The sequence below is a fragment of the Coloeus monedula genome (assembly GCF_965178545.1).
Source record: "Coloeus monedula genome assembly, chromosome: 3".
Lineage (NCBI taxonomy): Eukaryota > Metazoa > Chordata > Aves > Passeriformes > Corvidae > Coloeus > Coloeus monedula.
The window spans coordinates 81,628,099-81,643,938 of NC_138783.1; the positions used below are offsets into that span (position 1 = coordinate 81,628,099).

Sequence of the window (15,840 nt, forward strand, 5' to 3'; positions counted from 1 at the left end):
ACCAAAATTAGGGTTTTTGTTTTCATGGTATCACTTTCAAGTCTGTTAAAAGTGGATTGGCACAGCTTCCTCAAATCCTGGGTTTTCCTGCAAAACCTGCCCTGCTACTTGGAAGTGCACATAATTTATACGTACCTGAACAATCTGTATCTGCTAATTAGATGAGTTGTTTGTGGTATAACTTTGAGACCAAGGCAATGGAACCGGGCAGAAATTCTCAGGGTTAGTAATAAATGTTTCCAAATTATAACACACAGCTTTTTCATTGAATGGGATGTGAAATATTTTGAGAATTTGTTGTAGTTTAATGTCTCAAAGTGTACTAGGAATAGGATATATGAGACTTCTGTTGATGTCAACATGCTCCCAGAAATACAAGCTTCTCCCAATGAGATGCACTAGCAATGATACACAGAAGGAAAACTAACTTAAAATAGGCAATGAATTAGGTATTAGACAACTGAACAACCATCCTGTCAGAATAATTCTCTCCACTGTGGTAAGATCAGTCAAAGTTTTACGTAATAAAAAAAAAAGTCTGATTATGGCTGTCAGACACCATCAGCATTCTAAGAAAGTTGAGCACATGGTATCCAAACATCAAAATGTAAAATTTTGATTCATGATTGAAAACCAAAGAGGGAAGCAGATTGAGTTGCACACTATGTTCATATGGTACAGATTTCACTTTTTTCTTTTTTTAATACTGTGTATTTTTAAGGCAATGCTGTCCAGGTTTATTTTAGTACTTGCATAAAAATCATGTGGCTCTCTAAAGCCATTAATGAGCTGGAAGACAATGATGATGGTAGCTCACAAAATGGGAAAAATAAATGAAGTACCACTATTTGCTAGCAACACTCTCCCACTTCTGCTAGAGAAAGAACAAATGCCAGCTCCATTTCGATGAATATTAATGGCTAACAAACATTCCATAATAATTTCATTAGACCTGAAAAACAAAAAATGCACAAACAGAAAAACTCTCAGTAGCCAAAATCCCCTTTGCTTTACAGAGAACATGTTAATTTACCCTTTTCTGCTAAGGTGACTCTAAATAGAAACTTGCCTGAATCAAGCAAAGTGATCCCTCAGAAATCAGCTAGGTTTACACTTATTACCGGCTAAAATGGCTGAAGAGCCCACATGTCAGACACTACAAACAAGACATCTTTCCGAAAGACATTCTGTGTGTATGTTTTCAAGATACTCCATTGTTTGGGGTTTTTTCCAAGTTTGTATTTAAGCATGAAAACCAGAAAAATATCTTTGAAACCTAAGTTCCAAGTAGAGATTTTCCCTTAACAACTTCACCAAAAATTTTATTTTGAGCTTCCCTACAGCTTTTAGGTAGTCTTTTTGGTTTGGGTTGGGTTTTTTTTTCCCTTTTAGGTAGTCTTTTGGGGTTTGTTTTCTTGTTGGTTTGTTTTTGTTGTAGGGGTTTTTTGTTTGAGTTTTTTTGGGTTTTTTTGTGTGGTTGGGGTTTTCTCTGTTTGGGGTTTTTAGTTGGTTGGTTTTTGATTTTTGGGTTTTTTTCTCCTCTTTGCTAAACAGTTGCAGTGGTACTGCCAACACGGGACCATTTTATCCGGAACAATGAATCAGCAGAAGAAGAAAAAAAAATTCCCTAAGTAAATGTTTGCACACCGGTTATTTGCGTAAAGGAGGCTCAGAGGTGACCTTCCTGCTCGCTACAACTACCTGGCAGGAGGCTGCAGCCAGGTGGAGGTCGGCCTCTTCTCCCAGGCAACCAGCGACAGGACGAGAGGAAACGGCCTCAAGGTGTGTGCCAGAGGAGGTTCAGGTTGGACACCAGGAAGAAATTAGTCACAGAAAGCGTGATTACATATTGGAATGGGCTGTCCAGGGAGATAGCGGAGTCACCGTCCCTGGAAGTGTTTAAGCAAAGGCTGGACTTGGCACTCAGTGCCATAGTCTGGTTGACATGGTGGCTCATAGCTTGATAATCTCTAGCGGTCTTTTCCAACGTAAGTGATTCCGTGATTCTGTTTTCGATTCGGAGGACCCGAGGCCGCAGCCCGCGGCCCGCCGGGAGCGCCGGGGCGGGACCGGCCCCCCGAGGCCACAGCCGCCCCGCCCGCAGGGCGCGGAGCTGGAAGGTGCCCTCGGCTCCCGCCGCTGCCGTACGTGGCCGCCACGACCCCGGCGCGTGGAACACGTCCCTCCCGTGATTGGCTATCTCCACAGCAGGCCCCGCCCATATCGGCGTTCTATTGGTCAGTTTAGTGTCGGCGCTGCTCGCGCCGCGGGCCGCGAGGGGGTGCGCGTCCCCGCGGGCCGGTGGGTCTGTACCGCGCATGCGCCGCCCTCCCGTGGCCTCTCGCAGCCTGTCCCCCCGCCCCGGCGTCGCCGGCTCCGCGCCCCGGTCTACGCGCCATGGCGGCCGCCGCCGAGGAACCGTTCCCGTTCCACGGGCTCCTGCCCAAGAAGGAGACCGGCGCCGCCGCCTTCCTTGCCCGCTTCCCCGACTTCGACGGGCGGGGGGTGCTGCTGGCCGTGCTGGACACCGGCGTGGACCCCGGGGCGCCAGGCATGCAGGTAGAGCGGGGCGGCGGTCGTCCTGGGTCATGGCCCCGGCCCGCAAAGAGCCCCCAGGTCCCGCCGGACCGACCCCGGGGGAACGGGGACGTGTGCGGGGGCGGCCATGGCATTCGGGCGGCCCGAGGCAGCGGCGGCGAGAGCAGGGGAGGCCCCGGAAGGCTGTCCCGGGCATTGTCCCTGTCACGGGGACTGTCCCTCTCCCGGGGACTCGTGGCTGTGTGTTCGCTCACGGTTCCCGCCCAGCGCGCGTGAGCGGGGGCTCGGGTGCGGGAGGGCGGGGAGATGCCGTAGCTAGGGGCTCCACACCGGTCTCCGGGTGCTGCTGTGAGGATCCTTCTCCTAAGCCGTCCACAGGCGTGTTATGGCACTTAAATCTCTTGGGCTGCCTTCTCTCACGCAGAGCTCATTATAAAGGAACGCTTTGTGTTTGTGTTAAACCTTAGCGTTACTTTGCCAGTAGGTAGCTCGAGGCTACACACAGCCGCCTAGGTCTTTCACATGAAAAGTATATTTCTGGCATGATTAGCATACCCGTCTTTCTTAGTGTATTTTTCGTGCGTTTTATTGCAGTAGCGGTCTGTATCGAATTCGAGTCTGCCAGCTTTTTTTTGGGTCTGCCGGCTATGTGTCTCCACTCGGTTTTGTAAATTTCTGTGTGTGATGTCAGTTTGGGCATTTCTCAGCACGTATTTCTTCTAACCCCTGTCTTGTAACATTTCTTTATCGTGTAAGTTTGCATGTGGCCTTTTGTGTTACTGCTGCTTTTGATTTCTTGTCAGCATGTTTTCCCTGAGTGATGGCAGAAGAGTCCTTGGAAGAATGATTCGGAGTTGTATGCAACTCACTTGGATGCTGAATCCTTTGTTTTGTTTTGTTTTGTTTTGACTAAGCAGGGTTTGTGTTGGTTTCCACCCTTTCTTTGGTGTAGATTTAACTCCTTTGTGACCTCGTTCTGGGACTTGACCCTAGCAGATTGTTAGTTCCGTGTTCTGAAGTGACTCCTTATGGGATTCAGTCAAACTAAAATATGAGTTAAGAGGACAGGTTGGGTGGAAGGAAGGAGTGGACAGCTATAACTTTGATTGATTTAAGCTGAAATGAAGCTGGTGCTTTTGGCAAGAAGTTGTGGGTAAGTGGCATAGTAATTGGAAAGCTTAATGAAAGCTAGCCAAATAGAAAGCAAGATAATACCATGGGCAGAGCAGAAAGTAGTAGAAGACAATTAGGAAGACATGAATTTAAATTAGATGATGTGCATAGTTCTGAAGTTTCACATACAAAAGCAAAAAACCCTAAGTTTCCAGAAGTTATGAATGAGGAGTGGTCGACAGTAGCAAAACCCCAATAAAAATTTATGGGTAGCAGTGGGAAGCTTTGTTCTGATATAGGTAACCCAAGGCTCATAAGGGATACTTAAGAACCATCATGATCTCACTGCTGACCATATCAGTTTTCTCCAATTTATTTTCTTTATGCACAGGATAAAATTGCAGGTAGTGAAGTACAAGATTTGTAAAAGAAGTAAAAAATTTGGAGGGCAGAGTGTAGAATTCATGTCGCAATGGGTGAGAGTAAGTTTGCAGGGTTGTTAGAAAAACCTGTAAAGAGGTTCTGTGATTTTTCCACACTGCCCACTTTTAATAGACCTGGCTTAAGCGACTTGCTAAACCACAGACGGGGGAGACATACTGCACAGAGAGTTGCAAAGGAGGCATAGGCAGCACACAGTCTAGAATAGCTTTGTAGGTGTTCAGCAAGATAATGTCCTCACTCTCTGGAGTATTTGACAGTTTGCATTTTGCTTCCCTCCAGTGTCCTGGGCACCGGAAGTGACACAGCATAGCTGTACTGCAAGAAGTAGTTTCTAACCTTGGGACAATTTTTGGATTTTTTTTTTTTTTGTTTTTTACGCCCCTGTCTTTGCTGCTGCTTCTTTTTCTTACTGTCAGTCTTATTGTCAATTCCTGGCCTGGCATAGAGTTAGAACTCTGAGAGTTGAATCAGTTACTTAGAGGGAAGAGGAGACATTAATAGGTATTACAACTTTGAGTTCCGGTTAATGACAATAATTGTTACAGGCTAAAATGAGCTACCCTGTTTTGAATATAATGGAGTTCTTAGTCAAAACAAAACAGTTCATTTCTTTGTTGATCCCTAGTATTTCATTACTGGGTAGGATTCCTTTGCTTGTTGATTCTGTGACTTGGTTTGTAAATATTGATAGCAGTGTTTGTTCCCTTTTCGAGGGACAGAAAGATTTGGGTACAGAGTTTAACAGGGAAATACCACTATATTTATATTCTTCCCTGGACACTTGCTGCTATAGGGAGAATAGTTATTAAGCTTAACAAACCTTCTTAAATCTTTTTCCTGTTGGTTGGCTTTCTTTGACACATAAAATGTTAATCAGGCTTGTACTTACTTTCCTTTTCTTTATGAATCTTTTGTAGCCAGTGCCCTCTAGGAAATTCCTTTCCCCTCCTCTTCCGTTGTTTTTCCACCAGTTGACAGCAACTGTAAAGTTTAGTTTGTCTGCTTTCATTTCAAGTTTTTTCCCCTTTCAGTCCTCTTGGTAGAATGTATTTTGTACTGTCTGCCAAGTCATGGTTTGTAATTCCTCATTAAGGCACAGTGACTGATGAAATTTTAGGTGCGTTTAATGGAGTGTTGTGGTTGTATATGTATAGTCTATGCTCAACCCCACCCTGTTCTTTCCCTGTTCCCGATGTGGCTTCTTATGTTTCATGATAGATAAGTCAGTTCATTTTGCTGTCATGTTTAGTTGCCTTCATTTTGCTTTTTGCAAATTTACTTATTTTGTGAAGTGGCTTTTGGAATTATTATTTACTAACATTACCTTGTGCTTTTATGTGATAACTTCTTAGCAGTAGTAGCTAGTTTGCTTTTACTTGCTTTTCAGCCCTGAGTTTAAAAAAATTGCTTGGAAGTTATTTTATTTGTGATGATGATGATCAGCTGTCCCACGACCAAAGTGCTGAAGAACTTGTTCGTCTCTTGTGGTTGCAGTAGCTGTCAGCTGGAGTCAGTAATTGTATGGGCTGGCAAAAACTTGCTCAAATGTATCTGGCTTTCCCTTTTCCATTGGGATTGTCATAGATACTGGTGCTCCTCTACTTCTGTTATAACTGATCAGGTGCTAGGATTATGCACATAGATTAATTTTAGTGTTCTCAGTTTACTAATTTATCTGTTTTACAAAGTCAGAACTAACATGTAAGTAGGATTTTCAAACTTCAAGCAGAAATGTATAAAAAACAAAATAATTTTCAGTTTTAAACTACTAATTTGTTTTTCAAATGCCTGTAGGCAAGCCATTATAATTAAGGCAGGATTGGGGGACTTTTCTAAATACAGTATAAAATATTTTTAACCATATAAAAGTTCTTTTTTTAAAATTTTAATGCAAAAGGTACTAAAATGTACCTTTTATCTGTAATCAATTCATTACTTCAGGACTCTTCTGTTCACATAAGAGAATTGATCAAGTTCACTTTATTATTTTTCATTATAATTTTAAACTCAGAATTACAAGATTTGAAGAGGGAAACCGAGCTGAATGTTTGAATTTCACTCTGGCATTGCTGCTGGTGGTCAGTGTGCTGAAGAGCAGTTCATGGCAGCTGGAGCTGCTGTATCAGTTACTTGCACTAAATTACTGTGAACCTGTCTGCATTGCTGCTGTTAGGAATTGAACCCTGGACCAGCTGAAACTCTGAGTTTCTTGTGTCTGACTGAAGGACTCTGATTTGTTTGTTCTGACAGTACAAACTCACGTGCATGTGCGGGCCTGCTAGGTTTCAGCTAGGAGGCAAAGAGCTGTAGAGTGTAGGAGTTGCACCTTGTCTTTCTGGCCAGGAAACAACTTCTAAAACTACCCAAGCTTGCTGCAACATAAATCTGTGTTCTGGCCACCTGTTGCTGTATGACTTGCCTCCTTTAAACAAGTCACCTTGGATTACATTTTCATTCTTGTTTTCTTGTACTTTGAAATGTCTGGTGCTGATAAACTGAGATTTGACTTGCAGTCGCTTTAGTATTGGAGCAGCTCTTGACTTTTGTGTGAGTTGAGGCCAAGACTGAAGACATTAATTACCAATGCTCAAAAATTATATGGTTTAGTGCCTATATACTGTTCCACAAGTCAGTTTTCACTACTGTGTAGCTGTTGTTCAGTAGATGTTTTTACCACGTTAACGTGGTCTAAAAGATTTTCTTCAGTGAACTTGAATTTCTATGAACAGAGTAGCAGTGTTGGTTTCTGTAATGAAAATTCTTCCCTAGCAAGCCTCTTCAAAACCAGTATTTGTTACCTTCTGGGAAATGAAATTGATGTTCTTTTTATGGTTGCTATGGGTTTGGAATATTTGGGGTTGGTTCTTTTTATTTTTTAAAGCCAGTTTTCATTGGGGGTGTTGCTTGTTGTTTGGGTTGGTTTTTTGTTGTTGAGGTTTTGGGAGGTTGTTTTTTGGGTTGTATGGGTTTTGGTCGGGTTTTTGTTTGTCGTTTGTTTTTTTTAAGCCATGAGAATTTGAGACCATGGAAGTATCTATCCTTGTTTGTTGAGATGTGATAAGAGCTTGACTCTTGTCCTTTTGGTAGCATCAGAGTGACTTTTATGAAACAGTTTGACAGTAGCTTCCAGTAGCTGACCTCACAATTTCAGAGCATTATTGGAACAAAACTACCTTCCTTATGCTATGTCTAACATCAGAATTATTAATAGAGAATAAAGGCAACAATTCCATATATGTAAATGGTAGAAAAGAGCAAATGTTGCTGCTTTTCTGAATGTGAAGCTTTTTTCACTTTCAGTGTAGTTAATGTATGGGAGATACTAGGAAGATGATGGATTCATTTTTTCTTTTTCCACCAGTCTTTGATGTAGAACTGTAAAAATACGTACCATATGGTCAATTCATAGAATCATAGAACAGTTTGGGTTGGAAGGGACCTTGAAAAGCCATCTAGTCCAGCCTCCCTGCAATGAGCAGGGACATCTTCAACTAGATAGGTTGCTCAGAGCCCCGTCCAACCTGACCTTGAATGTTTCCATGGGTGGGCGTCCACCACCTCTGTGGGCAACCTCTTCCCAGTGTTTGACTGTTCTCATAGTGGAAAATTTCTTCCTTATACCTGGCCCAATAGTCTCCTTTAGTTTAAAGTCGTTCCTCCTTGTCCTATCATTGCCTGTGCAGTTGTAAAAAGTTCCTTTGCAGGTTTCTTATAGACCCCCTTTAGGTCCTGGGAGGCTGCTATAAGGCCTTTCCAGAGCCTTCTCTTCTCCAGGCTGAACAACCCCAGCTCTCTCAGCCTGTCCTCATAGGAGAGGTGCTCCAGCCTTCTGAATTCATATTCAAGCAAATACTACTGTATATGAAATACAGTTTTTGTGCTGTATAAACTAGTAGCTGCTGGATGAAGCATGTTATTGCAAGAAAATAACTGAGTATTTTTGCTAAATGTTAAATAAATAAGAAATGCTTGACTGTACTATTGGTAATTGTGTAGGAGAGTCCTCTAGGTGAAGGGAACCTTAGATAGTTTCTTCTGTCATGTTTAGTTGCCTGCAACTACTTTAAAGTCCATGAGGGCCAGTTTTGTTTTAATTTGAGGAGGCTTTAAATTTATGCTTATAAATTCCTTATGGGTAGTCAGCTCTTCTCCTCGCCCTGGCAAAAATACTCCTTATGTAAGTATTAGATGTATATAGCCGTAGCTACTAATAGTTCAAATAGATTAAAACACAAAGCAGAATCTTTGAAACAGGAAAAATAAGGTAATGGTGGCTTGTGTTCCTTTTAGGTTCCTTTAAGCTCAGTTTAGAGACTCTAGCTTGTGAGAGCTTGTACTTCTAACTTTCACTTTCTTACTTGTGCACTCATTACTATAAAATTTGCCCAGAATGAAGGGTCAGAAACAACACAGCAAATAATATGAAAACAAACAGCTGTTCTTGCATTTATGTTTTTTGCAAATTTAGGCTTGGTTTTAAATTGAGGCTGCCTGTGCTTTGTTGATACAGCTTTTTTTACTTGTTTCTTTTCTAAATCCTTAGAAATAAGTGGATTTGTATGAACCAGAAAGATGGACATATTGGTCTTAGTTCTTTGAAAATTTATCTTGAGTTCAAGTTGGTTTTATGTCCTTCAGTTAACGGTTGGGTGTCTAAGAAAGCTAGTTGATATTTTTAACAACAAAACTTTTCTGGTTTGTGTGCCAAATGGTAATCAAATACATTTTCAGTTTTTCCGTGCTCATATTTTCAGATGACAACTGATGGGAAACCCAAGATAGTTGATATAATTGACACCACAGGCAGTGGTGATGTAACTACATGTACCATTGCAGAGCCTAAAGATGGAGAAATTACTGGTCTTTCTGGAAGAACTTTAAAGGTGAGTATTTGGTGGTACAGAGACACCACTGGACATCATCTTCTTTGCTTAACAAATTTATATCCTGTTTTGGTTTTTATAGAACTTACTTCCTTTTAACCAGGTGTTGTGGTTTAAGCCCAGCTGGCAGCTAAGCACCATAGAGCTTTCCACTCAGCGTTCCCCCAGCAATGTGGGGAGAAGAGAATCAGAAGGGTGAAACTGAGAAAACTCATGCATTGAGATAAAGACAGTTTAATAGGTAAAACAAAAGCCTTGCACGCAAGCAAAGAGAAACAAGGGATCCATTTATTGCTTCCCATGGGCAGGCAGGTGTTCAGCCATCTCCAGGAAAGCTGGGCTCCACACATAATGGTGACTTGAAGATAAATGCCGTCACTCTGAACGACCCCCCCTTCGTCCTTCTTTCTCCAGCTTTATATGCTAACCATGATGCCATATGGTATGGGATATCCCATTGGTCAGTTGGGATCATTTGTCCCAGGTATGTCCCCGCCCAAATCCTTGTGCATCTCCAGCCTGCTCACTGTCTGGGGTGGGTGAGAGAAAAAGCCTGGGAGAGAGCCTTGACTCTGTGCAAGTGCTGCCCAGCAACAGCTAAAACATTCCCAAGTTATTAAGAGTGTTCAGCACAAATCCAAAACACAGCCCCATATCAGCTACTTTGAAGAAAAATCAACCCTAGCCCAACTGGCACCAGCAAACCAGATCTTACCCAAACCTAATGCTGCACTTTCTCATCTTCATGCAGATTGCTTAGTGTTTCTTACACTTTTATTATGTCTTTATTTCTAATATTTTCTGTAGCTGAATGGGGATGTGTACAGGGCTTTTGGGGGGGCTTGATAATAATTAAATTATTTGTTCAAAACAGTATCGGATATAGCTTTGAAAATTGGCTGAAGAAAATATGCTAATATACTTCAAAACTGTCAGACACAGTTGTGTCTTTAAAAATGCTAGTATTTTCCACATTTGCATAAGCTGCAAGAGAAATTGTGTTAAAAGCATGGTGAGTAGTTTTAGAGACTGAAAATTCTGTGAGGACCTAGTTTAGACTCACTGAATTCTCACTATGCGTAGAACAGAAGTGGTGTAGGGTTTTCAGAAAGGACACAAAATCTAGTAGAGGTCTTGGGTACACAGAACTGCTAATGTTGCTAACATGTTCTTGATTTCCTGATTTGATTGATGATATGATAAGATATGGGGGCATTACATCTTTGGATCTTTCCATGCTGTCAACTTTCTTCTCAGTTTTGCACAGAAGATGATTGTAAAGCTGAATCTGTTGCTCTTCTACTGTTGTTACTAGGATGAGCAGATCCTGATATACTGAATCTAAATTGCATCAAGATGTGAAATGAGATATTCAGATGTTTGTCATGACTTCCAACCCCACTCCCTCGTGTTAGAGTGTGTCTTTTCATTTATAGTACTATTATTTCCCCAGACCTCTCCCCAGTAAATTCAGTAAAGCTGAGGCTTTGTGTTTTAAAAGTAGACTATCAGGGCAACTGATACTTAAAGATGTTCAATGACAGTGTCATGTGACCTGATACTGATTCTTTGGAAACTGGATTGAAAATGCCATGTCAAGCTGTCAAAACAGTGCAGTAGTTACTGTTATGCAGACAGGGGATTAAGTTGGCAGTATTTGCAGGTTTGTTCTGCTTAAGCTCTCCTAGACAGTGTTGGGCTTTTTTGTTTGTGGAGTTTTTTTAATGCCATTAGTTAACCTGTTTCTAAATATACTTTTCTGTAGATTCCAGCAAACTGGGTAAATCCTTCAGGCAAATATCACATTGGCATAAAAAATGGCTATGATATCTATCCTAAAGCTCTGAAGGAGAGGATTCAGGTAAGGAAGAATTATCTTTTCTTTCTGGTATATAGTCATATTTAACTGTTCTGTTTCTTGATTTTTTTAGAAAACCACAGCATGTGATTTGCTAACATACTTAGTCTGCTAACCAGCGCTTGCAAGCTGTTCTCTCTGATTTTTTTATTCTTTACATGATTCATTTCTTCTGTGATTTTTTTTCAGAGCAACAGGAGGCGGCTCAGTGCTCCTCCTCACAGTGGTCCATTGAGGCAAAAAGTACAGAAATTACTGATACCCTTTTTTTTTTAATTATGTGACAATTTATGTTTATTTATACTATTGTATGGAACTTTTTTAGCCATTGTCTCAAATCAGAATTTCAAATTACTTTTGTAGACATCATACTTTGACATATGTTTCATAATATATTGAGGAACCTCTGTTTTATTTTACAGAAAGAACGCAAGGAGAAGCTCTGGGATCCTATTCACAGGCTGGCTCTAGCAGAGGCCTGTAGGAAACAGGAAGAATTTGATGCTGCTCATAGCTCTCCCTCACAGGTTTGCATTAAGTTTAAATTTATAAACTTATTCTTTGCAACAATTTGTTACTGGCTGCAGGATTAAAATGTTTCATTAGACGAGTGAAGGAAAGGTACTTGTTAGTATTTTGGCAGATAACTTACCAGCGTATCTTCTGATTAATTTTAGAAGTCTTTATATGGATGGTTGGTTGGTTTGCTTAGTGTTGTTCACTTTTGAAAGTTGATGTCAATTATGAAAATGCTATTACTTCAAAAGATTTGTTGGATATTTTCAGTAAGTTTTATTTTTAATTAAATGTGCTAATTTTTGATGCCACCATCCTTGCTGTGTTCAAATTTTCTAAAATGGAATTTTCTAAACATATTTGTTCTTTTGTAAACTGTGTACAATTTCAATGAAGTACCAGAAATGCCTCAGGTACTACTTTACCATTCAACAGTCTTTAAGAAAATAACGGCTTTAAATGTTACATTTACAGAAATTAGAAGTGGTTTTACATCATAGGCCAAAAATAAATAGTGCACTGTTAAAAGCCATTGAACTTCTAGATGTTTGTGACTCCTGGGATCGTCTAACATTCCTGAGAAAGTAATGGAACAAATGTATAGCACCAGAAAGGAATGTAGGATTACCTATCTTGTAATAATTTTGGAAATACTCTAACTGAATTTTGTTTGCCTTAGGTAAATAAGCTAATAAAGGAAGAACTTCAAAATCAGGTGGAGTTGTTGAATTCTTTTGAAAAAAAATACAGCGATCCTGGCCCGGTATATGATTGTGTAGTGTGGTATGATGGTGAGACCTGGAGGTAAATGACTAAACTTGTCTAAAATGTCTTGTTCTATACATAAAACAACAGCTTGCATCGAAGACTTGTTACCTTTTATATCTGTCATCTTTATAGAGGTTTTAAGTATTTTTCTCTTTAAAATAATCCCGCTGTATCAGTTGAGTTTCTTGACAAAATTCTGGTCCCAAGTGAAGATGGGGTAGAATGAAGTCTTATTGAAGACAGTGTGATGTGAGTGTAAGCTTATGGGATTTTTCTTCTGAAGCAGAATAAAACTGTTTTGACAATCCATTGGTGATATAAAAAAAGCCAAAACAAAACAGGTGTCTGTGCACAGACTTAGGGATGTAACATGGCACATTTCTTGACTGATAATGTGCATCATACAGAGCAGTAAAACTTCAAATGTTTGTGTACCAGCACTGAATATCTACCTTGAGTGAAATTTCTTCCTTGAACTTGCATGAATTTTCATATGCTTGCTTTTCAAATACAGGTTTATTTGATTTAGTAGTGTTTGAAAACCAGTTTATTTAGGTAACTTCATAGTTTCTGAATCTTAAGTATAAACAACCAGGTTTTAAAATAGTTGCTTAAAGAACTATGTAAAGATACCATAAACACAGAACGAAACTTCCTGAAGTCTTTGTGCTATGCTCAGCTGGAGAGGGTAGATAATTGAAAGTTTGCAGCAGCTGGGAAATTGCATTTTTGTTTGTTTATTTTTTGTCAACAGAGCCTGCATAGATACAAGTGAGAGTGGTGACTTAGCTAACTGTACAGTGCTGAGAACCTACAAAGAGGCTCAGGAATATGGATCTTTTGGAACATCTGAGATGCTGAATTATTCTGTGAATATATATGATGATGGAAACCTCCTTTCCATTGTGACAAGTGGAGGTAAATGAAAGTAATCATAAGAACATTTTGCTGCTAAGTAGGTATCATGAGAAGCAGTAATTTGTATTGGGTCCTGATTCTGATACTTGGGATGGCTTGAGGCAGCTGTCATAATACAGCATCTGTTATTATGGCTTTTAAAAGCAATACTCATATTTCCTTAACTAAATCTGTAATGACAGCTCATTACCAAACTTGCTTGCATTTTTGTATGAAATACTGTCAACTTGATGTACATAAGCATATATACATAGAACGTGCATACTTAGGTACTCTTTAAGATGTTCCTGCATCTTAAAGCCTAAACTAAAGAGAACCTTCTTTCAAAAAACCTCTTTTGTTTTGTTTGTTAAATATAGGGCAACGATTGATTTTTAGTTGCTCTCCTTTGTACTTGTATACTTTAAGAATCTTAAATGTAATATCCATAAACAAAATGGGTATTGATCTTAATTTAGGTTTATACAAACTTTTTTATACAAACCACTCTGAACCCGTTTCAGTGTATTCTTTAAATCATGGTTTGTTTTGGAAGCAAACAGAGTGGTTAGGATGGTATGAATGCATTTGCTGTGAAAAATGCTCTTAATTCCTCATGAAACTATCCCATCTCAGTAGAGCTACATAAGCAGTCCAGGTTTCCAAATAGATGCTAACTTTTTTGTTCCTTTCTATGTTTCTGTGCAGTTCTGTTTTCTTAATCCCTGCTATCTGAGTTGTCTCAGGTGTAATACTCATAACTTTGAGTAGGAAGCGTTGAGCCTTTAAAGTAACTTTTATTAGTGGAATTAAGTTAATACCTCATTCCTGTCTTCCTGCTGCCTCCTTTCTCTCCTCAAAAAGCTGTTTGCTTTGTTGAACCTAATACAGTTGGCCTCAGCCTATTGATCCAGCCTGTCCAGATCCCACTGTGGAGCCTTCCTACCTTCCAGCCGATCAGCACTCCCACCCAACTTGTCTGCAAAGTGGCTGAGGATGCTCTCGATCCCCTTGTCCAGATCATCAATAAAAATATTAAACAGGGCTGGCTCCACTGCTGAGTCCTGGTGAACACTGTCACCCTTTTGGTATCAGCACCACTGGTGACTGGCCACTGACTGGATTGATGTGCTTATAGTTCAATAAGTGAAAATTGAGCTGTAGCGTATTGAATTCATATAAATGAAGTCCACTAAACGTGCACACTTTTCATTTGCACAGGAGCACATGGAACACATGTGGCTAGTATTGCAGCTGGATACTTTCCAGAAGAACCAGAACGAAATGGTGTGGCTCCTGGAGCTCAGATTCTTGCAATCAAGATTGGTGATACAAGACTAAGTACAATGGAAACTGGCACTGGTCTAATAAGAGCTGTGGGTATTTCACTGAATAAATGATTAATCTCAGCAGTGTGACTTAAGTGTAGAATATTGTGAAACTTCATGCCCTACTTGTTTATAGGCTTTGTTTTTATGGTCCTACAATATTTCCAACAAAGAAAACAAAAACAGAAAACCAGCCTGACCACCCCCCCGCCAAACAAAAAGGCTAACAAAAATAACCCAACCAAAAACCATAAAAGCAACCAGAGTGTATTTTAAAGCATATTTTAAGACTAGTGTTTTAATGTAAAACAAGACTTCTGTTCCATAGAGCACTTACAAAGTTTTTTCAGGCTAACAGTCTTGCAGTATCTGACTAGCTTGATGCATGAGAGAAGTTACTTGCATTCTTGCTTAAAGGTCTTTCTGTTGTCAGTGTATATTTTGTAATTGCTTAAATAACTATAGGAGACATACAAATCTAGAGTAGAGACTAGTCACTACCTATGTTGCTGTATTTGTGTTAACTCTTCTTACTAGTGAGGAAAAATATCATTCCTGTTAATGATAAAGAGCTTTTCTGTACAGCGAGTTGATAAGGAGAAATTTTACACAAGAAAAGGATCTGAAATTAGAAAATTGTATTTCTAGCCCATAGAATATTTTGATACAGCAACATGAACAGTAATTTTTTTGCAGCTTTTTGGAGTTCAACCAAACTGCACAGGAAAGGTGAATTTTACGTTCTTGAGGACAGACATTAGAGACAATACTGGTGATATCTGCTGTCCTCGGTTTTGTCTTAGGGTAATGTCTTAATTTATAGCTGGGAACATGGCAAGAATTAGGCTATTCAGGGAGTAGGTTTTTAAAATTTTCTTTGTTTGTTGGGAAAATAGCATATAACTGGTTGCAGTAAATTATTTTCTAGAGTCGAGAGATTTGTCTGTATTTCTTAGATATGTAGCAGATCAGTTTAAGCAGATGTTTTCTGACATTCCTGAAGTAGCTTACTTTCTCTGACTAGTACATATTTTGCTTTCCATTTTTACTTTATCAGATGATAGAAACAATAAAATACAAATGTGATCTTGTCAACTACAGCTATGGAGAAGCAACACACTGGCCAAATTCTGGGTGAGTAGTGCTGTGGTTAAAGTATTTTAATTTCACAGAGGTGGAATTGTATTTGTTGAGCTTTGTGTAAGTCAGCTAGTCACTAAGAGTGGATTATCCAGGCTCATATGATTCATATGTTATAAACTGTGCAGTATAAATTTTAAACTGGCTTTGAAAGAAGTAAACCCATAGAAAAAGCTTTTAATTTATGATATAGGCACAAATATATAATACACAGATTTATAATATATATACAAATCATATTTTAACATAATAAAGAACTTTTGTAGTTGCAACACCACATGATCTGTGGGATATTTTCTGAAGACCTAAGATCACTACATAGTTACTACTTCTTTTTGAAACCCGAAGATATTAT

At 39.7% G+C, this 15,840-nt stretch overlaps 1 protein-coding gene across 2 annotated transcripts in view; it reads left to right on the top strand.

Annotated features, from left to right (window-relative positions):
- The first annotated feature begins 2,336 nt into the window (after positions 1-2,336).
- TPP2 (tripeptidyl peptidase 2) overlaps positions 2,337-15,840 on the top strand; it is a 52,934-nt gene continuing 39,430 nt past the window's right edge. For both annotated transcript variants that reach the window (XM_082278620.1, XM_082278621.1), the window contains exons 1-8: positions 2,337-2,559; positions 8,850-8,978; positions 10,744-10,839; positions 11,259-11,363; positions 12,032-12,156; positions 12,875-13,038; positions 14,239-14,393; positions 15,403-15,479. In XM_082278620.1, coding sequence (XP_082134746.1) covers positions 2,398-2,559; positions 8,850-8,978; positions 10,744-10,839; positions 11,259-11,363; positions 12,032-12,156; positions 12,875-13,038; positions 14,239-14,393; positions 15,403-15,479 — 1,013 coding nt within the window. In that variant the 5' untranslated portion in view covers positions 2,337-2,397. The remainder of the gene's footprint in view (positions 2,560-8,849; positions 8,979-10,743; positions 10,840-11,258; positions 11,364-12,031; positions 12,157-12,874; positions 13,039-14,238; positions 14,394-15,402; positions 15,480-15,840) is intronic.